Source organism: Agelaius phoeniceus (genome assembly GCF_051311805.1).
Source record: "Agelaius phoeniceus isolate bAgePho1 chromosome W unlocalized genomic scaffold, bAgePho1.hap1 SUPER_W_unloc_1, whole genome shotgun sequence".
Taxonomy (NCBI): Eukaryota; Metazoa; Chordata; class Aves; order Passeriformes; family Icteridae; genus Agelaius; species Agelaius phoeniceus.
In genome coordinates, this window is record NW_027509866.1 from 4,144,702 (window position 1) to 4,172,452 (window position 27,751).

Consider the following 27,751-nt stretch of genomic DNA (forward strand, 5'->3'; position numbering starts at 1 on the left):
CTGATCTTTACAGCAATCCCAGGCTTACCTTCTTTGGGAAATGCCCTCCGGAGCTGTGCCCAGGCTGGTCTGGAGCTGGGAGCAGCCCTGCCCCACCCAGGCTCTCTCAGCAGCAGCCCCTGCCCTGCTCAGGGCGGCTCCTTCCCCCCAGAGCTTCTGCCCAGTGCTGGGAGCAGCTGCCAGGGCTGGCTGAGAGCTGTCCCTGGCAGGCAGCAGAGTCCCTGCCCCAGCACAGCGCCCTGGGCTGCAGGACCCTGCTCTGCAGGACAGCCCTGGGCACCCCTGGCTGCTCTGCACAAGAGACAAGCAGAGAATGTACTCACAGGCTCTGCAGGTATTGGCATGTTCCAGCTTGAGGAGATGGCTCCAGGAGCTGCAGCTGCATTGTCCTGCAGCCAGAGGTTCCTGTGCCAAGGGCTGGCAGTGATTGTGCCCCAGGCACTTCTCAGCCCCTTCCCAGCCCTGACTGATTGAAGCTCTCTGTGCCTCTGGGCTGTGCCCGCGCTGGCTGCAGGCAGTGCCCCAGCCCTGCTGGGCTGGCACAAGAGCTGCTCATCCAGAGAAATGTGCTTTTGAAGCTCTTCTTGGTGAGCAGGAGCTGCCTCTGTGCCAGGAGCCCAGCCCAGCTCAGCAGCACAGACACAGCACAAGGACTTTAATCAGCCTCTGGGGCTTTGTGCTCAGGCCCTGAACATCAGTCCCTGAGAGGGAGCTGAAGAAACCTCTGCAGAACTCCAAGGCAGAATCCAACTCCAAAGTCTCTTGGACTTTTAATGGGTCCCACTGAGGGACACGACTGAGCAAGTGTCCCCAGGCCCCAGGCAGAGCAGAGAACTGCAGGCAGTGATGACAGGTGGGGACAAAGAGAAGGCAAGTCTTGGTGCCCTGGGGCACAGCAGGGTCTGTGCCAGCAAGGGCTGGGAGGAGACACCTTGTCCTGAGGCCCTGGGGCCTCCTGGCCCAGCCCCAGCCAGGCTGGGCACTGTCAGCCCCTTGTGCTGCCCTCAGCATCCCCCCCTAGCCCACATCCCAGTGGCCTCAAGGATCTGCTGCAAGGAGTCCCTGGGGAGCCTTGCTCAGCAATGGCCCCGGGGGCTCCTTCATGCTCCCTGCTGGGACTGCAGGTTTTTCAAAGGACTTTGGGTTTGGCTTTTGCCTTGCAGTCTCTGAGAGGTTTGTGCAATCCTGGCCTCCAATTATCTGCTGTAATTAGTCCCCGGAGAGGCTTTGTCATTAACAACACTTAGTGGGGCTCATTAATACTTCAAGGTACTTCAGTTATTTGAAGGTACTTGGTGTTTCCCTTTTGATACAGACTCTGTGAGAGGTTTGTGCAATCATGGCCCCAATTAACGGCTTTAACGAGTCCCTTGAGAGCTTTGCACTGACACTCAGTGGGTCTCATTAATGCTTTGAGATACTCAAAATTTTTAAGGTAGTTTGGATTTTCCTTTCCATATTGAGACTCTTAGAGGTTTTTGGTTAATCCTGGCCTCCAATTCTCTCCTCCAAGATGTCCATGAGAAGCCTGTGTTGGGGATGGACCTCACTGAGACCCATTCATGCTTTGAGACACTTTGGGGTTTTCTTCTGACTTTGACTCCTGGAAAGGTTTGTGCCATCTCCTCTCAGGCCCTGAGGTTCAAGGGCTCAGCTCCAAATGCACCACAGGGCTCATCAGGATGCGGCAAGTCCTGACAAACCATGGCTCTGCCTTGATTTCCCTCTGCTCTAATGCATTTTATCAGGAATGTATCTGGAGTGATTTTGGTTTGCTAATTTGAGATTTCTCAGCCAATGCATCTATTTGTGCAGTGGGATCAGTGTTAGCTAATTACCATTGCACTCACTGGAATATATTTACTCATTTCCTGCTGTGAGATAGGATTAGGAGAAAGGCAAAGCAGGCTCAAAATTTTAAAAGGGTATATAGAAAAGTTTATTACCACTAGATAGAAAAAAGAATAATAAGAATCTGAACACTTCTCCTCTCCCTACAACCTTTTCTTTCTTACTGACAATGCAAGGAGACAAAACCTGAAAGTTTCAGTCAGTTTACACCATCTAGAACAGTCTTTCTTCAGTTCACTTAGGGAGAGGAGACTCTCTTTCATGCTATGGAGACTTCTCCATAAGAAAAATGTTCTCTTGTGGCTCTCAATTCCCACGAAGAGCAGGTGCCCAGAAAATCTGCAACTGTGAAGTCCCTCCCATTTTTCACAGCTTAACCCACAGCTGGTTTTATGGGCCATGTCAACTAATGGGGTATGAGTTTAAAGATGAGCTGTTCAAGAGCAAAGATTCTCTTCATCTATTTCTGAAATAATCTTCATCTCTGAGAACAGAGATCTTCTTCTTCTCTCCCTGAGGGCACAGGATCTCACCACTCTTCTCTCTTTCTCTGTTTAAACTTCTCATGGGATCACAGCTACTTCAACAATTGCCTACTTTAGCATGGAGGTTTTTGCTGAACAGGTCATCTCCCCATATTTTCAAATAGTTATAGGGAAAAGAGAGTCTGATATATTAATTCCATCCTTCTCCATAGCTTTACAAGAGGATTTCAGCCCCAAGATCAAGGCATCTCCTCATTCCTCCCATCTGGGACTCAGCTTCCCCTTCAGTGACCTGGGTGTCTTCATGTTTGTCCTTTTCTCTCACTGGAGGGAGGATGGAAGCACTGAAAGAGTTCATATCTCACCCGGGGCCTGCAGATGGTTCCGTGCCCCCGGCCAGGCTCGGTGCTTGCGGCCGGAGCTGTTTTACGATGGAGGTTTCTGCAGCGGCTGCGCTGGGGCTGTGTCAGGATGGGCCGCGCTGGGGCAGGGCCAGGATCTCAGCAGCCAGGCCAGAGCACAGCAGCAGCACGGCCGGGGGCCGATGGCTTCTCCTGCCCCTGCCCGGGGCTTGCGGCTGAAGCCCAAGGGTGGCAGAATCTTGGCCGAGCCGGCCCGGCCCGGGGCTGCTCCTGGGGCCCGGCGGATCCTGGCTGGGCCCGGGCTGGCGGCGGGGCAGGGCTCAGCAGGGCCCAGATGTTCCCAACTGCAGCCATGGCCCGGCCCGGCCTCGGCCCGCGGCCTCCCCTGCCCTGCCCGGCAGCCGATGGGGCCTGGCGGGGTCCCTGGGAAGGGGCCCGGCCCCACAGCAGGAGCCGCCTGGCCCGGCCTGGCTGAGACGGGGCCGGGTCAGCCTTGTTACCTCTGTGCCAGCCAGAAGGGAAAGAGACCCTCCCAGGCTTTCTCATCTTTAACATGTGTCTTCACAGAGCCTTGTACAGTTCCCTTAGTGGTTTAACAGATTGTCAATTCTCAAAGATAATTACTGATTGGTTTTTTGTCAGACATGGAAGAAAACTGCTAGCAACTCCTTTTAGGACATCACTTCTGTGATGCAAAACCACCACAACTGCACAGAGCACAGAGCTCCTTTGTCCATATGTAGGGCTCATGTGCCCAATGCCTCAAAACCCCTCCTTGGGAGATCTCTGTGCCCTATCCAAGATGTTTTCAAATGAAAACATTCAGCTCAAGGTCTAAGAAAATCACAAGAGGACAGGGCAAGGGTGACCTCTCTGTCCTGGCTACTTTTGTCTGAGATCAGTCCTTAGATAAACAGAATTGAGAGGCCAAATTCTAACTTTGGCCATGGTCCCTGGACATGAAAGCCGGTTCTTTTCCATTGGAAGGAAGGAACAGAGCCCCAGAGTTTCAGAGGCAGATGAGAGGTGGCCACCAGAGGCCAAGGCCAGCCAGAGCAAGCAGAATTTTGTTCTGAGTGAAATCCTTGCATATAGGAATTGTTTTAGGGAGAGTTCCAATTTTGGCAATGGGCATCAGAAAAGGGGGACGGTTCTTTTCCATAGCAAAAAAAGCACAGAGCCCCAGTTTTCCAGGAGCTGATGAGAGGCAGCCCTTGACATCACAACATCAGCCAGACCTGTCAGGGGACCCCTGGGAGGCCAAGCCAGCCAGACCTATTCCATGTTCCCTCAGTTCCATGGGGCCCCACAGTGTCCCAATGGTCCCTTGCTTCCCTGAGGCCCTGAGGTGCCATAATGCCCCCTTGGTGACACCAGGCCCTGAAGGGTCCCAATGGTCTCCATGGTTCCATCAGGCCTCACAGAGCCAGAATTGTCTCTGGGTTCCATGAAGCCCCGCTGTGTCACCATGGCCCCTTGGTTCCATGGGCTCCAGTGGTGCCACAATGATCCCCTTGGTTCCATGAGGTCTCCACAGTGTCCCAGTGATCTCCATGGGAAGGGAAGAACCCAGCCCCAGTGTTGCAGGGGCTGCCACCAGAGGTCCAGGCCAGCCAGGCTTGATGGTACTGGCAGATTGTGCCTGGGAATAACCTTTGGATATCCAGAATTTTGGAGGTGGAATCCCAATTTCAGACATGGACACCTGGAGGATAAGGATGGTTGTTTTCCATTGGAAAGAAACCATGGAACACTGATTCAACAGCGACATTTGGGGATCTATGGGGAGCATTGGGGATCGTTTCTGGACCCAGTGACCCAACAGGAGCTCCTCTAATAAATGTTGCCTGAAGCTCCAACTGTGCCCATCACAGGAACCCCTGTGAGTGTCTGGGACATCCCAGCTGTCTGGCAGCCTGGGGACTCCTGGGATGTCACCATGGAATGGCTGTGACTGCCTCTGACCACAGGGCTCTTTACCATCCTAGAAACCCCTCGGAGGTCTCCATGGAGCCCCTGCCCCTGCCTGTGACATTCCGGCTCTGGAACAGCCTGGAGATTTTTGGAAAGTCCCCATGGAACCCTTCTGAGGACCTGTGACAAATCTGATCCTTAGCAGGCAACCATCATCAGTCCACTGTTGCTATGGCCAGTTTCCATGGCAACCATCACCAGCCCCCTGTTGCTATGGTCAGTCCCTTGGCAGCTCCATGGAGACCCCATGCCAGGGGTGGTTGCCATGGCCACCAGGGCTGGCACCAGCTGGGATGCTCGGTTTCCACGGGCCGGGCTTCAGCAATGGGATTCCCCAATTTCCTGCTCCCATTAAAACTGTGCTGCCCTCGCTGCCCTCCCGCCTCCCATGGAAAGCACAAAAGGCAAAGATCCCGGGCTGGGATAAGAACAATTTATTGGGAACTGCAATGAGATAAAGAACAAACAGGAACAAAAACAATATTGATAACAGAAGGGATAAGTAAAACTATTTACAGAGAAAACTACAACATCAACAACTAGTTCTTCCTGGCAATGTATTTCCTCCTGTCTGGAAAGGACACCCTTCTCCTCAGGGAGAGAGAGAGAGAGAAGGTCCCTTTCCTGCCCCTGGCAATGACCTGAGGTGGGAGTGAATGTAATGACAGGGCCATGGCCAGACCCTCATGTTCTCCAATCCCACATCATGTCATTGGCAGGGGCAGGAAAAGGGACAGGTGTCTTCCCAGCATGGATCACAGGGAACATGGATCACCAGGGCTCTTCCCAATGTGGGGTCTCCAATGGGGGATAAAGCTGGAGCAGTGCATTAAACTCTTCCTGCAGTTGGGGCATGTGCAGGGCTTCTTTTACTGGTGCCTCCGTTGGTGTCTGCTCAAGTGAGAGCTGCTGGTGAAGCACTTCCCACACTGGGGACACTCGTAGGGCCTCTCCCCAGTGTGGATGCACTGGTGGGTGACGAGGGTGGAGTTGTGCTTGAAGCCCTTCCCGCAGTCGGGGCAGAGGAAGGGCCTCTCATCCGTGTGAATCCGCTGATGCTGGAGGAGCTGAGAGCTGGTGTGAAACCTCTTCCCACACTCGGGGCACTGGTAGGGCCTCTCCCCTGTGTGGATCATTTGGTGGATGATCATTTGGGTCTTCCTACTAAAGGTCATCCCACATTCCCCGCAGTTGTATGGCCTTTCCCCAGTGTGGATCCTCTGGTGGCAGATCAAGAGAGACTTCAGCCTAAAGCTCTTCCCACATTCCCCACATTCATAGGGCCGTTCCCTGGTGTGGGTCTTCTGGTGGGAGATCAGGTTAAAGTTCTGGCAGAAGCTCATCCCACATTCCCCACACTCGTAGGGCTTCTCCCCGGTGTGGATCCGCCGGTGCCTGATGAGGTGGGAGTTGCACTTGAAGCCCTTCCCACAGTCAGGGCAGCGGAAGGGCCTCTCATCCGTGTGAATCCGCTCATGCAGGAGGAGATCAGAGCTGGTGTAAAACCTCTTCTGACACTCGGGGCACTCGTAGGGCCTCTCCCTCTCCCCGGCGTGGATGCGCTGGTGGGTGATGAGGGTGGAGTTGCGCTTGAAGCCCTTCCCACAGTAAGGGCAGTGGAAGGGCCTCTCCTCTGTGTGAATCTGCTGGTGCTGGAGGAGACTGGAGCTGGTCTGAAACCTCTTCTGACACTGGGGACACTCATAGGGCCTCTCCCCAGTGTGGATGCGTTGGTGGATGATGAGGGCAGAGCTGCAGCTGAAGCCCTTCCCACACTCCCCACACTCGTAGGGCCATTCCCCAGTGTGGATCATCTGGTGGCTGATCAGGGTGCTGCTCTGCCTGAAGCTCTTCCCACACTCCAAGCACTTGTGGGGCTTCTCCCCATCATGAAGCTGCTCATGGGCCACCAGCTCCGAGCTCTGGCTGAAGCTCTGTCCACCTTCCTGGCTCAGGGTGGGTCTTTCCTCCTCAGAGCACCCTGGGCTGGGTTTGGAGACCCTCTTCCTGTGGAATCTCTGGGGATTTTCCTCCCCATTGGATTCCTGTGTCCTGGAGTCACTCAAAATGGCCTCATCCATGAGTTTCTGCTGTGGGAATTTCTCCTCCCTGGTCTCCATCCTCAGCTCCTTTTCTGGGGGAGGAAGGCCAAGGAGAGGATGGGATTTGCCTCCGTGCCACAGGGAAGGGGAAGGAGATCCCCCCAGTGCATCCCCGGCAGGACAGGGTTGGCAGCAGGGTTGTCCTGCAGCCGGGGGCTCTGCTGGGCTGGGAGATGGAGCAGGAGAGAGGGGGAAAGGGGCATTGACTTCCTCCTCACCTGCCTGGGGCTCCTGGGGCACCTTCTTCTTCCTCACAGCCTCCTCCTCCATCTGGCCAAGTTTATGGGATGGAAAATCCTGTTTTGAGAAGAAAACAAGGGATAAGTACATTGAATTTTTTACTTGTTTGAAGGCAAACCTGGGGAGAGTCTAAAACAGGATTACAATTTAATAAGAAAATGAAGATCAAGGCAATGATGCAGAAACACTGCCTTAAACTGACAGAGTCTGCATATAACCTGACACCCTGTTGCTGGTCAGGGTGGTGGCTGCAGTCCCATTAAATGGTGGCTGCAGTCCTGTGGGAGTGATGAACGTGATTCTGTCCAAGCAGTGATCCTGTAGAAGGGTCTGGTCTTCCTCTGAAGGTCCAGGGGTGGTTCTGGAGCTCTTGTCCTCTGGGAATCCAGTAGGCAAGCTGCTCCTGGTGTTGAGAGCCTCAGCTTATATGCAGGTAGGAATGCTTGGATCCTCCCCCTGGGCGGAGCATCCCACAATGGGATGATGGAATTTGATCAGTCCTGCAGTGACACTCAATGGCCCATTCCCAGAAGATATCTCCCCTGGAGGGCGTTATCAGGGCTGAGTCATGGAAGAGATCAAGAACACTGCCCCACCTGTTTCTAGCAGTTGATGAAGATGGGCATTGAAAACATGCATTTGGTTCCATCTTACATTGCAGCCTGAAACAGTGGGGGAATCCCTGCTCAGGGGGTGAACACCACCCTCCTTACCCAAACTGGCTCATGTGTAAAACCCCTACCCTGGGAAGGCCACACACACAGGGGACAATGTCACACTTGCCCTGCTCCAGGGGAGGTCTCTGTCCCTGTCACTCCCTTGCCCGCCCCCCTCTTCTCATTCTTTCCAACTCTCTCTCTACCTCACATTTACTGTTCAATAAAATCCACGATGGATTTGATTTCGTTGGCACTTTAATTGGGGCAGAGGCATCTCTGTAACAATTTTCTTAACCAGATGGCAACATTTTTCGGGCATTGTGAGTTTAGGCACTGCTGTCTGACCCCAAGTGCCTTTGACAACAGCACGGTTCCCTACTCTGAGGAGGTTGTGGTTCTCTCTGGAGGAACTCTTGGAAACTTGGAAACAGTCCCTCCTTCCTCCCGGGGAACTTATGGGAGAAATTATGAGGAAAATGGCTGTTGTGGGTGGCCAGGAAAAAGAAAATATTTTGTTGTCCTTCCTTGAAAAGTTTTAAAATCACTGGAGGAGAGGGAGCAAATGATATCAGCGTGACTGATAAAGTTCATTTACTCAGGGGTGAGAAACACAAGGCTGTTAAAAGTCCCACAAGAAGCCCAGCTCTAGTAGCTCAATTCCCAAATAACTCCAGCCAGGGGTGTCCGGGAGGATTTTTTTGGAGAGTGTTCGGAGCCGGCAGATCCCGGACTCGAGCCCCGGGTATCTCCGGGCTCCCTAAGAGGAGCTTTTTCGGGGGCAGAGGAGCCGCGATCGCCCCTCGGGAGGGTCCCGGGGGGTCCACGTGGGGATGGCCCGGTACCGACGGGGCGGGACATTGGTTTTGGGGATCCCCGTGAGAGCCAGGGCTGTGGAACGGGGGACCCCCAGGGCGGGGAGAGGGGAAGGGGCGATACCGGAGCTGGGGCACCCCCAGCAGCCCGGAGATGAGGCGGGGACGGGACCCCCTGACCCTGACAGGGGCGCGTCCTGGGGTGACTTCATGATGCTCGTGCCCCATCGGTCCGTTTAGCCCAGAAATGAGTTCTGCACCTTTAAGGCTGGTTCTGAGAGCCAAGGGGAGGAGGAAGAAGCTGCAGTTTGTTTTCAGACACTGCACTCACTCCTCCACATTCCGGCTCCTGGATGGACAGAGGGCGGGACAGAGCTCTCCTTTGCTTTTAGTTAGTTTTTAGCTCTCTGAGGCAGAGAAGTTCCCTGGACTGTGGTTTTTCTTTTTCTTTGGAGCTGTTTAAACCTGCTCTGGACTGAACAACCAGAACACCACCGGCAGCTCCCACCTGTGGCCCACCGGGCTGAGCCTGGGCCGTGGCATTTCCAATACAGGCGGGACTGATAAGAGACTGATAAGAGACTGATAAGAGACTGATAAGACAGTGAGTGAGCCAAGCCCCAGCCCAAGGAGGGATTTTTGGATTTTGTCACCTATTTTCCAGCAGCAGGAGGTTTTATTGGTTAATATTGTTCAATTTTTGTGCTGGTGAATGCTTTGCCTGTTAAATAAAGTGTTTTTTTCACTTTTCTCCAAGGAAATATTTTCCCAAACTGGCTGAGGGTGGGGCTGCTGAATCTGCATTCTAGAGGAAACCCCTTTCAGGAGTTTTCTCCCAAAATTGCGCTAAAGCAGGACAGGGTGGTGGGAAGAGGGGGGGAACCCCAAGTGGCTGGATTGAGGGGAGGCTGGAGAGAGGGACCTTGGGACCCCAAAATCCGCCTACATCCCTTAGCAGGACCCTGGAGAGGGGGGATCCCCAGGACCCATGGGATCCCCAACAGCCCAGGGACAGGGGACCACCAGAACCCCAGAGGGTTGAGACTGGAAATGGGACACTCCTGGTGGCTTTTTTTTTATTCACTCTTGATTTTTGAAGGTTTCTATGGACACCAGATGACTTCTAGAGATGGACTTGGGCAAGAGGAATCCCCAACCCAAGGCATTCACACCTTGTTTCTCCCCAAATCAGTATTTTCCCCAAACCTTCCCACACTGACATCCCCTCCTGTCCTGCTCTGGGTGAGCTCAGTCCCAAACCTGACCCTGATCCTGGTCTCAATCTCACTCCATGTTTAGACACACTCACAGTTCTGTATTAAATCACATCCTAGTCCCAGACTCGTCTAGCCCCAGACCCAATCCCAAGCCCAGCCCTAAAGCCAAGCCCATATCTAGCCTTAACCCCAATCCCAGCTCTAATCCAAATCTCAGCCCCAACTCCAAGCCCAGCCCCAATTCCAGCCCCTTCCTAAATCCTCAGCCCCAAACCAAATCCCAGGTTCAGCCCTTCTGGGGCTTTGGGGGTGTCTCTGTCCCTGTGACCCCGATGATGTTTGGGTGGGGTCCCAGCAGGGCTGAGAGGGACAGAGACCCCCCCGGCCTCGCCAGGGGTGAGAAGGTGGCAGAGCCCCCCCAGCCCCGAGCAGCCTCAGCGGTGAGAGGGACACAGAGCCCCTGGTGCCCAGCCCTGCACAGGCATTTCCTGAGGCCAGAGGGATGGAGACCCCCCGAGCATCCCCCAGGGCCAGGGGACAGAGAGCCCCGAGCATCCCCTGGGCTGAGAGGGACAGAGACTGCCCCGAGCACCCCGTGGCACAGGGGAGAGAGGGAGGGAGACCCCCCAGGCATTCCCTGGGTGAGAATGATGGAGACCCCTGGGGAATGGCCTGGGGTGACAGGGACAGGGACACCCCTGGGGAATGGCCTGGGGTCACAGGGACATCCCTGGGGAATGGCCTGGGGTGACAGGGACAGGGACAGCCCTGGGGAATGGCCTGGGGTCACAGGGACGGGGACACCCCTGGGGAATGGCCTGGGGTCACAGGGACGGGGACAAACCCTCCCAAGCCCCTCCCAAGCATCCCCAAGGGCGAGTGGCACAGAGACCCCTTGAGCATCCCCTGGGCACCGGACAAAGTAAAGTTGTTTCTTGACAAAAATCAAACTTCACCCTACAGAAAATGCCTTGAATTTGCTCTTCCCACAAGTCACTTGTGGTGAAAACGCAAACAAATCCCAAAATTTAATAAACTGACACTAGAAGCAATTCTGTGGCAATTCCAAAATCCATTGGTCCTGCACAGCTCCAGCTCAGCTGCTGGCAGGTTCCAATATAAGAAAAGCGGAAATTCGGCCCAATATATTGCGATACCACTTTTATGAAAAGAGTATGAAAAGAAAGGGAAAGCTCTGTGTAGATGTCACAAAGGTGACAGGGACAAAAGAAAAATTATTCTTAGATTTGGCAAAGCCCCCAGCCTGTGAAAGAGAAAAGGGGGGACAGCCACAGAGTGACAGGGACAGAGACCTCCCCTGGGGCAGGGCAAGTGTGACATTGTCCCCTGTGTGTGTGGCCTTCCCGGGGTGGGGGTTTTACACCTGAGCCAGTTTGGGTAAGGGGGGTGGTGTTCACCCCCTGAGCAGGGATTCCCCCACTGTTTCAGGCTGCAGTGTAAGATGGAACCAAATGCATGTTTTCAATGCCCATCTTCATCAACTGCTATAAACAGGTGGGGCAGTGTTCTTGATCTCTTCCATGACTCAGCCCTGATAACGCCCTCCAGGGGAGATATCTTCTGGGAATGGGCCATTGAGTGTCACTGCAGGACTGATCAAATTCCATCATCCCATTGTGGGATGCTCCGCCCAGGGGGAGGATCCAAGCATTCCTACCTGGACATAAGCTGAGCCTTGCAACAGCAGGAGCAGCTTGCCTACTGGATTCCCAGAGGACAAGAGCTCCAGAACCACCCCTGGTCCTTCAGAGGAAGACCAGACCCTTCTACAGGATCACTGCTTGGACAGAATCACGTTCATCACTCCAACAGGACTGCAGCCACCATTTAATGGGACTGCAGCCACCAGCCTGACCAGCAGAGTGTCAGGTTATATCCTGACTCTGTCAGTTTAAGGCAGTGTTTCTGCATCATTGCCTTGATCTTCATTTTCTTATTAAATTGTAATTCTGGTTTAGACTCTCCCCCAGGTTTGCCTTCAAACCAGAAAAAAAGACAATGTGTGCACCCTTTGTTTGGTTCCCAGAACAGGATTTCCCATTCTCAAACGTTGACTCAATGGAGGAGGAGGCTGCGAGAAACAGGAAGGAGCCCTGGGATACCCAGGAAGGTGAGGAGGAAGTCAGTGCCCCTTTCCCCCTCTCTCCTGCTCCATCTCCCAGCCCAGCACAGCCCCCGGCTGCAGGACAACCCTGCTGCCAACCCCGTCCTGCTGGGGATGCACTGGGGGGATCTCCTTCCCCTTCCCTCTGGCACGGAGGCAAATCCCATCCTCTCCTTGGCCTTCCTCCCCCAGAGAAGGAGCTGAGGATGGAGACCATGGAGGAAAAATCTCCATGGCAGACCCTTGTGGAAGTGCAGTTTTGAGTGACTCCACAGTGCAGAATTCCAATGGGGAGGAAAATCCCCAGAAATCCCCCATGAGGATGGGCTCCAAACCCAGCCCAGGGGGCTCTGAGGAGGAAAGACCCACCCTGAGCCAGGAAGGTGGACAGAGCTTCAGCCAGAGCTCAGAGCTTGTGGTCCATGAGCAGCTTCATGATGGGGAGAAGCCCCACAAGTGCTTGGAGTGTGGGAAGAGCTTCAGGCAGAGCAGCACCCTGATCAGCCACCAGATGATCCACACTGGGGAATGGCCCTATGAGTGTGAGGAGTGTGGGAAGGGCTTCAGCTGCAGCTCTGCCCTCGTCATCCACCAACACATCCACACTGGGGAGACGCCCTATGAGTGTCCCCAGTGTGGGAAGAGCTTCCCCAGCAGCTCTCACTTGAGCAGACACCAACGGAGCCACCAGTAAGAGAAGCCCTGCCAATGCTCCAATTTCAGGAGGAGCTTCCTTCACTGCTCCAAATTTATCCTCCATTGGAGGTCCCACATTGGGCAGAGCCTCGGTGATCCATGTTCCCTGTGATCCATGCTGGGAAGACACCTGTCCCTTTTCCTGCCCCTCCCAGTGACATGATGTGGGATGGAAGAACATGAGGGTCTGGCCATGGTCCTGTCATTACATTCACTCCCACCTCAGAACATTGCCAGGGACAGGAAAGGGACTCTCTCTCTCTCTCTATCCCTGAGAAGAAGGGTGTCCTTTCCAGACAGGAGAAATTGTGGCCAGGCAGACCCTGTGAGTTGTGTTGTAGTTTTCCCTGTAAACAGTTATATTTATCCCTTCTGTTATCAGTATTGTTTTTGTTCTGTTTGTTCCTTATCCCATTGCTGTTCCCAATAAATTGTTCTTATCCCAGCCTGGGATCTTTGCCTTTTGTGCTTTCCATGGGAGGCGGGAGGGCAGCGAGGGCAGCGCGGTTTTAGCGGGGGCAGGAAATTGGGGAATCCCATTCCTGAAGCCCAGCCTGTGGAAAGCGAGCATCCCAGCTGGTGGCAGCCCTGGTGGCCATGGCAGCAGCCTTGGGAGCGGGTCCCTGGCTGGGGCTGTGGGAACCTCTTCCCTCTGGTGCCCAGGGACAGGAGTGGAGGGAGCGGCTGCAGCTGAGTCGGGGCAGGCTCAGCTTGGATGTCAGGAAAAGGTTTTTGGCCAGAGGCTGCTGGGGCCCTGGCCAGGCTCCCCAGGGAAGGCTCCCAGCTCCAGGGCTCTCTGAGCTGCAGCAGCGTTTGGCCAGCGCTGCCAGGCCCAGGCTGGCATTGTTGGGGTGTCCTGTGCAGGGCCAGCAGTTGCACTGGAGGATCCTGATGGGTCCCTCCCAGCTCAGCCAATTCTGTGCTTCTGGGATCCCATGAGGCTGGGGATGGGGCTGCCAATGGTTGCCATGGCAACGGGCTCTGGCTGCAGCCTGAGCTGGTGTCCATGGCAACCACCCCAGCATGGGGTCTCCATGGAGCTACCAGGGGACTGAGCATAGCAACAGGGGTCTGGTGATGGTTGCCATGGAAACTGACCATAGCAACAGGGGGCTGGTGATGGTTGCCATGGAAACTGACCATAGCAACAGGGGGCTGGTGATGGTTACCATGGAAACTGACCATAGCAACAGGGGGCTGGTGATGGTTGCCTGCTAAGGATCACATTTGGCACGGGCCCTCAGAGGGGTTCCATGGGATCTTTCCAAGAGTCTCCAGGCTGTTCCAGAGCTGGAATGTCACAGGCAGAGACAGGGGCTCCATGGAGACCTCCCAGGGCTTTCTGGGATGGTAAAGAGCCCTGTGGTCAGAGGCAGTCACAGCCATTCCATGGTGACATCCCAGGGCACCTTGGGCTGCAAAGGCACCCATCTGTCACAGGCACTCACGGGGGCTCCACGGTGACATCCCAGGAGTCCCCAGGCTGCCAAAGAGCTGGGATGGCCCAGACACTCACAGGGGTTCCTGTCATGGGCACAGTGGGAGCTTCAGGCAAAGTTTACTAGAGAAGCCCCTGTTGGGTCACGAGGTGCAGAAAGGATCCCCAATAGCCCCCACAGATCCCCAAATGTCACTGTTGAATCAGAGATGACACAGACTCAGATCAGAAGGCTAAGGACTAAAAGCCACCTGTTTTTTCAATCCTCTTGTTTTATGTCTTGTTTTGCTACAGGTGGACCTCATTGGTCATTTAATCAACACATTTCATATCATTGGCCAATTAAGCCAACACCCTTCAGTAAACAACTTTATGGAAAAAACCCAACTTATTTCAAACCTTGTCAGAGCACCAGTTTTTGATATTTGTTTTACATTGGGCCTTTCTGGGGGCTCCCTGGATGGGGGAAACCCTCCTGTAGCAGTTCTGTGCCATGTAAAAGGAGATGCATGGGACTTTTTTGGTCTTCAGCTTATTGATATCTTAAATAAAGTTTTGCACGCTGTCCACACCAGGCTCAGCACGCTGGAAATGCACCACAAAATGGCCCCAAAATGTACAGTTTCAAGGTCTTTTAAAGTTGTCTCATCCAATTAACTCTTAAAACATACATTATTTCTACTTATCGACCAATAACTCATCCCTTGACTGTCCACATAACCTCTGCACTGTGCTTTCCTTGACCAATGACCCCGTCCCACCAACACTGTAAAAAATGGAGTAGATGAAGAAGACAGGGACTACACCCAAATTCCTGCATCTTGCTTCCTATCTACACCATCCTAAAAATCCCAAAACCTAAATTTCTCACCCAAGGAACATAGTGCACTCCCCTCTAATCTATTCCACACTTTGCTAAATTCTAGTCGGTCTCTATGTCCTGGAAGTCCTCTCCATGGGCAAAGGTTAAAGGCAGTGTTTCTCTTGGGGTCAGGACCCCTCAGAGCAGACAGAGAAATATTCCCTGTGGCCTGGATTCCCACACATTTCACCTCAAATCCTTTAACCTTTAAGATTTTAAGTTACCCAGAAATGTTCCAGGTAAGTAGGATTAGAAGGAGAAGAAATAGAGAACAACAGAAAGACAGAAGATCCATAGAAAGACACGCACATGGGCACCAACTGCTCAGGTTCCAGCATCACCAACAGAGGAACCCCAGGAGAAGGCAGGATCCAGACCCTGGGCTGGCCTCGTGCTCCGGTTTTTAACCCCCTGGGGGCCTTCATGGCCCCGCCCCTGGGGTGGGACTGCCAGTTGCTTGTCCAATCACAGGCAGGGTAGCACCAGGTGCTGGTGTGTGACTGATTGATTGACAGCTGGGCCAGTCAGAGCTGGGTCAGCACCGCCCCTGCTGTGTGATTGGCAGCTCTGCCAGGCCAGGGCTGGGGGCGGGGCTCTGTCCCACCACAAACCAAGGCCTGACCCGGCCCTGGCCCCACACGGGCATTCTGAGCATCCCAAGGTGTCTCGGGACATGGATCTCATCCAGCCTCTGACAGCGACCACGGTGACACTACGGAACCTCATGGAGCCATGGCTCAGTTGTGACAATGGAGATCCAAGGAAATGATGGTGAGACTGTGGAATCCCGGAATCATGGAATCAAGGAGACCATTGTGCAAATCATGGGCCCTATGGAAGCAAGGATCAATGATCAAACTGTGGTTTGATTGTGATTGATTTAAAATAGAAACAAGGAGCCATTGTGACACAGCGGGGCCACATGGAGCCACGGGAACCTTGTGACTCTGTTGGGGCTCATGAAACCACGAAGCCATTGTGACATTGCCAGAGCTCATGGAATCAAGGATTACACTGTGACAGTGTGGGCACCCATGAAATCAAGGGAACATTGAACAAGTCTGTCTGGTTTGGCCTCCTGGGGGCTGTCTGACAGGTCCCACTGAATTTGGCATGTCAATGGCCACTTCCCATCTGACTGTGAAGCACTGGGGCTCCATGCTTTTATTCCTATGGAAAAGAACTGTCTTTCTTGTCTCGGCTCACATGGCTGAAATTAGGATTCTACCTTTAAAATTCCATATATTCAAGGGTTACTCTCCAAAATAATCTGCCAATACAGTGAAGTCTGGCCAGCCTTGGCCTCTGGTGACTGCCTCTCATCTGACCTTGAACCACTGGCGCTCACTTGTTTCCTTCCTATGGAGACCATTGTGACACTGCAGGGCATTGTGGAACCAATGGGCCATGGTGACACTGCAGGCCCTTGTGGAACCTGTTACACTGTAGGAACTTGTGGAACCAAGGGGATCATTGTGACACTTTGGGTACCATGGATCCAAGGGGCCACTGTGACACTGTGGGGCCTCGTGGAACCAAGGACATCTTTGTGGCTCTGCTGGGCCGCATGGTCCCAAGGGGCCAGTGTGAAGCAGCAGGGCTTTGTGGAACCCAGAGGCCATTGCTGCATTTCAGGGCCTCGTGGAGCCAAAGGGCCGCAGTGATCCTGCAGGGTACTGTGGATCCATGGAGAGCATTGCAAGGCTCCATGGAATCATGGAGACCATTGTGAGACTGTGGGGCCCCATGGAACCAAAGGAACATTGTGACTCTGCAGGGCCTCATGGATGAAAAGGGCTGTTGTGACACTATGGGAAGTTGTGGAAACAAGGGGATCATTGTTGCACTACTGGACCCCAATGGAACCAAGGGGCCATTGGACACAGCCAGGCTTCATGGAACCCAAAGACCATTAGGACACAGTGAGGCCTTGTGGAACCATGGAGACCATTAAGATCCTTAAGGACCTGTGTAATCAAGGGGCCATTATGACACCTGAGGGCCTCATGGCAGCAAGGAGCCATTGTGACACTGCAGGGCCCTGTGGAACCAAGGGAACATGAAACAGGTGTGGCTGCCTTGGCCTCCCTGGGGTCACCTAACAGGCCTGGCTGACCTTGGAATGTGGAAGGCCACTCCCATCTGCCCCTGAAACATTGGGGCTCTGGGCTCTTCTTTTTATGAAAAAGAACTGTCCATTTTTTCCAGGCATCCATGGCCAAAATTAGGATTCCACCTCCAAATTTTTGTGTGCTAAAGGATTGCTCCCAGACAAAAGCTGCCAGGATAGACAAGTCTGGCTGGTCTTTGATTCCTGAGGGGCTGCACTCAGCTATTTTCCAAACACTGGAAAGGGCTCTGTGCTTTTCCTTTTATGAAAAAAAACTCCATCCCTCTTCTCCAGGCCAAATGTCTGAAATTAGGATTCCACATTCATAATTTCAAATATCCAAGGGTTGCTCCAGGCAAGCCTGCCAGGACAGACAGGTCAGGCTTCCCTTGGCCTCTGGTGGTTGCCGTTCATCAGCTCCTGAAACATGGGGGCTCCGTGGTTTCCTTCCTATGGAGACCAATGTGACACTTGGGAGCCTTGTGCAATGAAGGGGCCACTGTGACACTGCAGAGCACCATGGATCCAAGGCACCATTGTGACACTGTGGAACCTCGTGGAACCCAGGACATCATTGTGGCTCTGTTGGGCCACATGGTCCCAAGGGGCCAGAGCAAAGCAGCGGTGTGGGAGTTGGCCCAGCTGTAACTCAGAGTCAGCCAGATTTTACCCTGGAAGAACTGGGCACGAGTCTCAAGCCATTGGATTAATTTGTTTAACTTAGGGTGAGTTTGAGAGTTCCCCCATAAGCCTTTAGTGTTGTTATGCTAAGTTGTTCAAGTTCTCCTCCCCTATTGGTTACTTGTTTCCCCTATCGGGTTATTGTTCCGGAGTGTTCTACCCTCAAGTGTATATATTGTTGCTTTGCCTTTATCTCAGGTCTTTGAATCCCACTCCTAGTACTGTGCTCGACTTCTCCATGTTTATTGTTTTTCACCCTGTTACTAAAGTTCTTTTTGGGCAACTCCATTGATCCTGCTTGTAGGAGCATCGGGGGCTAGGATGGTTGGGACGGACGGAGACAAGAGATCTCTGAAGCCAGGTCTTGGAACTTGTGGTTTATTGCAAAGGGTGTGGGTGCAGGGGCCTTGTTTGGGGCTGCCAGCCACAGCTCGGAGCAGGCCCGAGAGAGGAGCTCGAAAGAGGCGCCCAAAATGGATGCCCGAAAGAGGAGGGGAGTTCCTGTTACAATACAATAAATCTTCTTCTGTGCTGCATGTTCTAATTTTCACTAACCAATCTGGTACAAGATACAAATCTTATAGCATTTACATACAGCCTAGAAGAATCATTACATTACCATACTGTGTTACATTTTAAACCCTAAAAACTCCTCTTTGGACCCCTTCTGCCAAGCTAGTAGGGTCTGCTCTGACCCTTGGACCTGTCTGGAAGCAGAGGGTATTGTTTCATCATAAGAAGATTACCTTAAGCCGATCATACCATTGTTTTCCAGTTGTTCAGTAACTAAGGCTTGGTATCTCAAAGCTTGCTTTCATTTCAATCTCATTTATAGTTTCCATATTCTCAAATTTTTTTGCCAGGCAATCATATTTATAAGGCTTTCCTGTTTCATCTTCCCCAGCATCTTCTCCTTTTCATTTTCACCACCCTTGCCCTGAAGTTGGGGAACGAGAAAGGTTTGTCACAGCCACCCTCATTGTGACCTTTGGCGCCCGAACAGGGGCCCTGACATTCAGTCAGGTCAGCTGGGGTTAGCTGATGGATAGGCCAGGGCTCCATGGGATTTTGGATTGTGCTGGGCCGGCAGATTCATCATTGCTTCAAGGGACCTTGGCCAGGATCCACAGGGACAGCGACAGTTTCACCTGCATAGGATTGCAGGTGGCTTTGGGGAAACACAAGACATTTATTGTCCATTTTGCCACTGTGTTATATGGGATATGCACCCACATCCCATAACTGATTTGGGGTGTTCCGGTGGCTCTTACCCATAAGGCAGAGAAAGAGAAAAATGGGCAGCCAGATGTCCAAAGTAGAAAGAAGCATATATGGATGATTTAAGTAATTCCCACTGATAACGGCAAAATATTTTCAAAGAAGAAATTAAAATCAATCATGAGGTGGATCATTAAAAATATTCCAGAGGCCTTTCCTCATGAAATCCATACCACAGAATTTTGGGACTCATGAGAGTTAAACTGTACAACTTTCCATCAAAGGGACCCCATTGCACCCCGCATGCTCCCCATCTTCCACACCACCCTTCACCAGCAAGCAGTGTCTCGAAAACTCAATCCATTGGTCACTCCTAACCTGGGACCACCCCTCAAACCTGCCTTTCTCAGACCTTCCACAATGGTCCAAGATGGCAATGGCCACGCTGTTTTGGAGCATCATGCCCTGGAGACTCAAGACAGAAGGAGCCCGAATGTGGCTCGGGAGCACAACCATTCTCCCTCCATCTTGGCTCCTCCACTTCCTTCTACCACAACCTTCCCTTCTGCCCTGAATGAACCTCCAGACTCCGCCCCCATGACTGTGGGTCATGCCCTCACTGTCAATCATTCCACCTCCCCCCTGGGCCATGCCTCCAAAACTCCACCCCAGAAGTCCGCCATCCTAGATCAAGGCCCTTCCTCCCCAACACCTGACAAAATGGCAGAGCCCTCTGCCTCACCCTCCAGCAACAATATAACCCCATGGTCAAAGATACTAAGCCCAGCTGTCACACTATTTCTAATCTGAATGGTTTTGCTCCAAGTTATTCTTCCTCCCAGGAAGAAAGTTTGGACTCCCCAGAGCAACCTCGCCCCTCAACCCCAGAAGATCCCTGGGAAAGGATCTAGAAGGAAGCAATTAAGGAAGGCGAATGGCAAATTGTCTCAAAACTCCTCGTTGCCCCCATATGTTATGAAAGAAGGGGGCAGAATCCCCCGTATCAGCCATTGGTTTATGGGGAAATCAAGGATCTGTGTAGGGCAGCTAAAGCCCATAGGAAGGATTTACCTTGTTTTAATGGCCTAATGAGGGACACGTTTACAGCACATGTCTCAACCCTCTATGATTTAAAATATATTATGACCATGTTGTTGTCACCTATAGAACACACCCCGTGGGAAGAGGGATGGAAACGTTTGCTAAATGAATTAATAGAAGACTGTGCTAATAATGAGGCAAGGGCAGAATTGACAATCAACAATCTAGCTGGAGAAGGACCACACAGCCTGCCAGATGATAAAGCAGCAGGTATCCCCAGAAGAGCATTGGATGATATCAAAGAGATGGCTTTGCAAGCTTGAATCCAGGTACCGGATGGTAGCACCCCCAGTTTGGACTACGTAAACATAAGACAAGAACCTGGAGAGCCCTACATGAAATTTATTGATCACCCTAAACAGGCACTAGAGAAACAAGTCTGGAATGAAAAGACTCAAAATGAATTACTAAAATCGTTGGGGGTAGCCAATGCCAACCCGGAATGTAAGAAAGTGCTGTGTGCCCTTCCACTAGAGCTGGAACCCACACTCCTGCAGATGACTGAGGCCTGAAATTGCTTCAGAACAACAGAACACAGAGCAGCTGTACAAGCCCAGGCCTTTGGGCAAGGTGTTGCAGAAGCCCTAGGGGCCATGCAATTCCTCTTTAAGGGGCCCCAGCAACATCTACAGGGCCCAAAAATATGTTTCTAGTGTGGTCAACAAGGACATCTTAGAAAAGATTGTCCCCAAGGAGGAGGGGCCTATCCGGTCCCTAATGGATAATCAACATTAACTTAGGTGGAATTTCTCAAAAGGTAACTACACCAAGCAGCCAAAAACTGCCATTGGAGTGCAAGGTGGCCTCGGGCTATGGCACAAATGTTCAAGCCAATGATGCCTACAATCACTGAATTGTACACCCATTACAGATAATGTAGCCCTAAACTCCAGCACCTCATCTCCCATTTGCCAACCACCTTACCACCAGGGGCAAAATTGAAGTTGGTGAGTCTGGAATCTGTTGTTTTAACTGATTATTTTGCCCATGAAATATCGACAGGACAGCTGGGGCCCGAAGATCAGCCCTGTGAACTATTAATTTTAGTAAACTACCAATCAAGCACTGAAGGATTTTTTGTATTGCCATCCATACCATCAATGTCCTCACAATGAGAAATTACAGAGCTGGCCCTGTCTCCCAGCCCACCTTGTTTTATACCCCAAGGACTAACAATTGCCCAGGCAGGATGCTGATGACACTTCACTAGGGATGTGATAAATCAGGATTGACCAAAAATCACCTGCACTCTGGAACTTAACAGTGAAAAGATTGTTTTGACAGGGCTTCTGGACATGGGAGCAGATGTGACAGGTATCTCACGTTCCAAGTGGGCTCCTAACTGGGCGTTTACAGCTACTGCAGGAATATTGTCCGAGATTGGAGGTGACAGTGACAGTGTCCGAAGTGCAGAACTTATTAACATCAAAGGACCTGAAGGCCAAATTGCCACAATGAGACCATTTGTGATAAAGGACCTTGGTGTATCCCAGATAAGAACATCAAGCCCTACCTGTAGCCACTGAGTGTGGATTCTGCAAAGAAACCCCCAAGTCCACCCCAAGACAAAACCCACCAGTGACTCTAGCACCTGGACTAGACAATTCTCTTGAAGATGACACATAGGAAGCTTCTACTCACCTTCCTCAGCCTGTTTGCAACCATGCTCCTCGCAAGTGGATGGGCAGCCCTCAAAAACACAAAGCACAGTGTATGGATAACTCTAGCAAAGCCATGAAACAAGACACCCTGTGCCTGTCTGTCGCTAGCCCTGACGACCCCTTCTCCACCTGCCTACTGGGGTTGCCTACAGATGTCTGGCCAATAACTGACGGTGCCATTTGCAGTATGCCAGGTGACAATCCTGACGGCAAATAGAAGTGCAACCCTGTCGGTGCTTGGGACTACTGGACCCAGAAGCTCCTGCATGCACCACTAGAACTCAGGGGGTAGAAATTCTCAGCTCTGTAAAAATGGACTTTTGTGTAAGGTTTTATTACCATCTGAGATGGGAAGAGGGTGAAAGACACAAAATTACAAGAAAAAAAGAAACTATCAGGAGAGACATCTCCCCATACCATCCCACATCAAAAACCAGAGCCAATGGTGTAATTACACCTCTCCCATGATTTCTTGGTCCAGTAGCTACCCACTCAACTTGCTGCAGGGTGTGTTTCTTATTTGCAAGGATAGACCATGGCCTGTGAAGGTGTCCCTTCAGACATCAAAGGCAGACCTTGTAGCTTGGGAAGGCTTACCTTGCTGGCACCCAACACAAAAATGATTAATGGCCAGAGAAACAGAGCAAAAAGATCTACACACTACTTTGAATCTGATTACAAAAATAATGTCATCTATTGGAGTCAAAACAAGAGAATGGCAGCCTCCATGTTACTACCTTGGGTGGCTGCAGCTAAAGCTTTAGGGCAATCAGACCATCCTGGGTGCCTGTTGAGTAAGCAAACCAATGCTGCCTCCCTCACATTGAGTGGCTGCTCTCAGACACAGAGACCGTCAGACACGCCACCTTGCAGAACAGCGATAGAGTTTTTACTCTGGGCACATGGGCATGGCTGTGTAGACTCTGAGGGCATGTGCTGCATGAACCTCTCCAGCCACAGCGAGTCAATCCACAAGAGCATTCAGGTACTAAAGGAAGGGTTCAAGAAGCTAGAGTGGAAAACAAAGACTGGTTCAATAAACTCTTCCAATCCAAGGGACTAAAGGGTTGGATGATGTCTAGCTAAAAGAGGACTATTAATTCTCTTAGTGGTTGTTCCTGTATTGTTAATTGTCCCATGTTTGTTTGGATGCTTTAAGAAAGTCTTACAAAATTCTTTCAGTTCCGTCTTTGTTGTAAAAGAGAAAGGGGGAAGATACCCAACACAGGCTCCTCATGGACTCCTTGGAGGAGAGAATTGGAGGCCAGGATGGCACAAAAACCTCTCAGAGACTCAGTGTGGCAAGGAAAATCCTTAGAAGTACCTAAAAGTATTCTTAAATCCATGAAGTACCTTAAAAACCTTGAGTATCTCAAGGCATTAATGAGCCCCACTGAGTGTCAGTACAAAGCTCTCCAGGGACTCATTAAAGCAGATAATTGGGGCCATGATTGCACAAACCTCTCACAGAGTCTCTATCAAAAGGGAAACACCAAGTACCTTAAAAGAACTGAAGTACCCTGAAGTATTAATGAGCCCACTGAGTGTTGTTACTGACAAAGCCTCTCCAGGGACTAATTACAGCAGATAATTGGAGGCCATGATTGCACAAACCTCTCAGAGACTCCAAGGCAAAAGCCAAAGCCAAAGTCCTTTGAAAAACCTGCAGTCCCTGCAGGGAGCATGAAGGAGCCCCCAGGGCCATTGCTGAGCAAGGCTCCCCAGGGACTCCTTGCAGCAGATCCTTGAGGCCACTGGGATGTGGGCTAGGGGGGGATGCTGAGGGCAGCACAAGGGGCTGACAGTGCCCAGCCTGGCTGGGGCTGGGCCAGGAGGCCCCAGGGCCTCAGGACAAGGTGTCTCCTCCCAGCCCTTGCTGGCATAGACCCTGCTGTGCCCCAGGGCACCAAGACTTGGCTTCTCTTTGTCCCCACCTGTCATCACTGCCTGCAGTTCTCTGCTCTGCCTGGGGCCTGGGGACACTTGCTCAGTCGTGTCCCTCTCTGGGACCCATTAAAAGTCCAAGAAACTTTGGAGTTGGATTCTGCCTTGGAGTTCTGGAGAGGTTTCTTCAGCTCCCTCTCAGGGACTGATGTTCAGGGCCTGAGCACAAAGCCCCAGAGGCTCATTAAAGTCCTTGTGCTGTGTCTGTGCTGCTGAGCTGGGCTGGGCTCCTGGCACAGAGGCAGCTCCTGCTAACCTAGAAGAGCTTCAAAAGCACATTTCTCTGGAGGAGCAGCTCTTGTGCCAGCCCAGCAGGGCTGGGGCACTGCCTGCAGCCAGCCCGGGCACAGCCCAGAGGCACAGAGAGCTTCAATCAGTCAGGGCTGGGAAGGAGCTGAGAAGTGCCTGGGGCACAATCACTGCCAGCCCTTGGCACAGGAACCTCTGGCTGCAGGACAGTGCAGCTGCAGCTCCTGGAGCCATCTCCTCAAGCTGGAACATCCCAATGCCTGCAGAGCCTGTGAGTACATTCTCTGCTTGTCTCTTGTGCAGAGCAGCCAGGGGTGCCCAGGGCTGTCCTGCAGAGCAGGGTCCTGCAGCCCAGGGCGCTGTGCTGGGGCAGGGACTCTGCTGCCTGCCAGGGACAGCTCTCAGCCAGCCCTGGCAGCTGCTCCCAGCCCTGGGGGACAAGATCTGGCTGGGAGGAGACAGCTGGTGAGGCTTGGGAGTGTTCTCCTTGTGTGGGGAGGATGCTGCATTGTTCAGGACTGCTCTCAGCATGACATTTAACTGCAGAATTTAGATGATACAGGGAGCACAGCAAGGCAGGGGCTGTATAAAAGTGGATATCCTGCGTTTTTAATCAACTGCTCTGGGTTGGAAATTGCACATAGGTCTTCATCTCTCAGTTCAGCCTGTGAAAAATAAAAAAAAAAAGTATTTCTTTGATCTGATTAAACAAGGCAGTGACAGAAATCAGAACAGGGCCCCTCACATGCAGCATCAGTGTCGCTTTGCCAGCCTCCTCAGGGTTGTTCTCATGTTGCCCTCAGAGCCTGCAGAGCCAGAGCTGCCCCTGGGCAGTGCCTGAGCTGGGAGGGCTCTGCAGGGCAGAGCTGAGCCCCCACGGCTGGGCTGGGCTCTGGCAGCACTGGCAGGGCCCAGCCCTGGGCACAGGGAAGCAGCTGCTGGCAGGGACAGCTCCAGGCAGCAGAGCCCTGGGCAGGCAGTGGGGGGAACGTGCCCCCAGGCTCTGCTGGGATATTTCAAGTCCTCTCCAAACCCAACTATTCCATGATTACTTTTTCTACAGGTCCCCTTGCCAAGACAGAACAAATGTCCAACAGCAGCTCCATCAGGCACTTCCTGCTGCTGGCATTGGCAGACACGCGGCAGCTGCAGCTCCTGCACTTCTGCCTCTTGCTGGGCATCTCCCTGGCTGCCCTCCTGGGCAACGGCCTCATCATCAGCGCCGTAGCCTGCGGCCACCACCTGCACACGCCCATGTTCTTCTTCCTGCTCAACCTAGCCCTCTCTGACCTGGGCTCCATCTGCACCACTGTCCCCAAAGCCATGCACAATTCCCTCTGGGACACCAGCAACATCTCCTACACTGCATGTGCTGCACAGCTCTTTTTCTTTACATTCTTCATCTCAGCGGAGTTTTTCCTCCTGACCATCATGTGCTACGACCGCTACGTGTCCATCTGCAAACCCCTGCACTATGAGACCCTCCTGGGCAGCAGAGCTTGTGCCCACATGGCAGCAGCTGCCTGGGCCAGTGCCTTTCTCTATTCACTGCTGCACACGGCCAATACATTTTCCCTGCCCCTGTGCCATGGCAATGCCCTGGGCCAGTTCTTCTGTGAAATCCCACAGATCCTCAAGCTCTCCTGTGCGAAATCCTCTCTCAGAGAACTTGGGCTTCTTACTGTTAGTGTGTGCTTATCTTTTGGTTGTTTTGTGTTCATTGTTTTCTCCTATGTGCAGATCTTCAGGGCTGTGCTGAGGATCCCCTCTGAGCAGGGATGGCACAAAACCTTTTCCACCTGCCTCCCTCACCTGGCTGTGGTCTCCCTGTTCCTCCGCAGTGGTATATTTTACTACCTGAAGCCCCCCTCCATGTCCTCCCCGTCCCTGGATCTGACCCTGTCAGTTCTGTACTCAGTGGTGCCTCCAACCCTGAACCCCCTCATCTACAGCCTGAGGAACCAGGAGCTCAAGGCTGCAGTCTGGAGACTGATGACTGGATTCTTTCAGAAACATTAAACTGTTGGCCAATTTCTGCAAATTACTTGTAATAAAAGGCATCTTTGATACTTCTTGTTCGTTTAATTTTGGAGGTTCTTTTCCTTTGTTTTACTATTTTCATATTGTCAACAAAGAAATGTCAATCTTTGTGCCATTTCTCATTTTGTTACTCTCCACGTCCCCTGTGGCCACACACTGTGTCAGTGAGGGGTTGTGCTCTTGGTGGCTTTAAAGGAACTAAAGGATGTCCCAGCAGAGTTTTCTGCAGAGATGTGTTGCCTTCTCTGGAGCTGCAGCAGCAATGTCTGTGTGCAGAGCTGGGGCAGATCAGTGCTGGCCCAGCAGCTGTGCCCAGCAGCAGCAGCAGCAGCAGCACTTGGTGTTGCCAGTGCTGCTGCCGTGGCCCTGCCCCGCTGCCCTGGTGGCCCTGGTGTTGCTGCAGGGCCTGAGTGCTCTCGGGGCCGGGCACAGCCCTGGGGGTGGCAGTGCCGGGGCTGCAGCAGGGCCAGGCCATGGGCACTGCTGGGGCAGCGCTGACGCCTCAGGCCAGGCCCTGGGGGCTCCAGGCTCCTTGCCCAGGCTCTCTCAAGAACACGGCCAGGCCAAGGCTCAGCACAGAAACCCCCGTCAGCAGCCCCAGGCTGGCCGTGGGCAGGCTGGGGGCAAACAGCATGGCTGGGGCTCTGCAAGGGCCCTGGGGCAGACGGGAAGGAGCAGCAGAGCAGGGGCTAATCCATGCCCAGTGCGCTGCACAGCCCAGGGCAGCGTCCCAGAGCCTCCTCATGCAGCTGCCAACAACATCCCCCCTCTGCAGCCCTGGCCTCTCCCCCAGCTCACACAGGTGCCCCATCCTTGCAGGCACAGACACGGCAGCACTGCCTCAGCAGCCCCTGTTTGCATTGCACACTGCAGGGGCAGCACCCCCATGCTGTTGCTGTGGGGACATGAACCTGAGGGAGCACAAATGCCATCAGCCCCTGGGGCCAGCAAGGGCTGCGGGACACCAGGGAAACCACTCAGCTGTTTCTGGCTCTGGGGCTCCCTGTTCTGGGCAATGAGGAGGAGCTGCAGAGGCTCTGCAGGACTGACAGGATGGGCTTTGGGGCTGCCAGGAGAAGCTGAGGGACCTGGGCTGCTGGAGCTGCTGAAGAGGAGGCCCAGGGCTCATCCTGCAACTGCTCTAAGGGTGGTTTCAGAGAATCACAGAATCAACAAGGCTGGAAAATACCTTGGAGATCATCAAGTCCAACCTGTGCCCTGACACTGCTTTCTGTCCCCTGGTCCTCCTCTTCTCCAGGATAAACAATCCCAGCTGCCTCTGCTGCTCCTCACAGCACTTGTGTTCCAGACCCGTCCCCAGCCTTGTTGTCCTTCTCTGGACACACTCCAGCCCCTCCATGTCATTCCTAAACTGGGGGGCCCAGGACTGGATACAGCACTCAAGGTACTGCCCAACCAGTGCTGAGCACAGGGGAAGAATCCCTGCCCTGCTCCTGCTGGCCACACCATTCCTGATCCATAGGAGCGCCAGGGGTTCGATGAGGGAAATGGTGTGGATGGGGTTGGGACAAAGTGTTATTGTCAGCCAGGAAGGGTCTTGATTTTCATGTCTGTTCAGACAGCATTAGGAGGTGCTGGGGGTCAATGTCAATTGGATATTTCTGATCATCAATCAATAAACAGGAAAAGAAAAGAGGTCAAAACAGTTCTCTTTGCATTTTTTTCAAACCAGTATATTCAATTTGAATACAATTCTGAAATCTGTCTAATTATGAGGTGCTGGGGGTCAATATCAATTGGATATTTCTGATAATCAATCAATAAACAGGAAAAGAAAACAGGTCAAAACAGTTCTCTCTGCATTTTTTTCAAACCAGTATATTCAATTTGAATACTATTCTGAAATCTGTCTAATTAGCCACAGAATAATTGAAAATTTGAATTATTCCCAAGGGCTTTTTTT

General features: G+C 52.5%; 1 protein-coding gene across 1 annotated transcript in view; it reads right to left on the reverse strand.

Moving 5' to 3' along the window:
- Positions 1–27,751, reverse strand: part of LOC143692452 (uncharacterized) — a 358,232-nt gene that overhangs the window by 86,325 nt on the left and 244,156 nt on the right. The window contains 1 exon segment of the mRNA XM_077172684.1: positions 5,601–6,614. Within this exon segment, the coding sequence (XP_077028799.1) occupies positions 5,601–6,614 (1,014 nt within the window).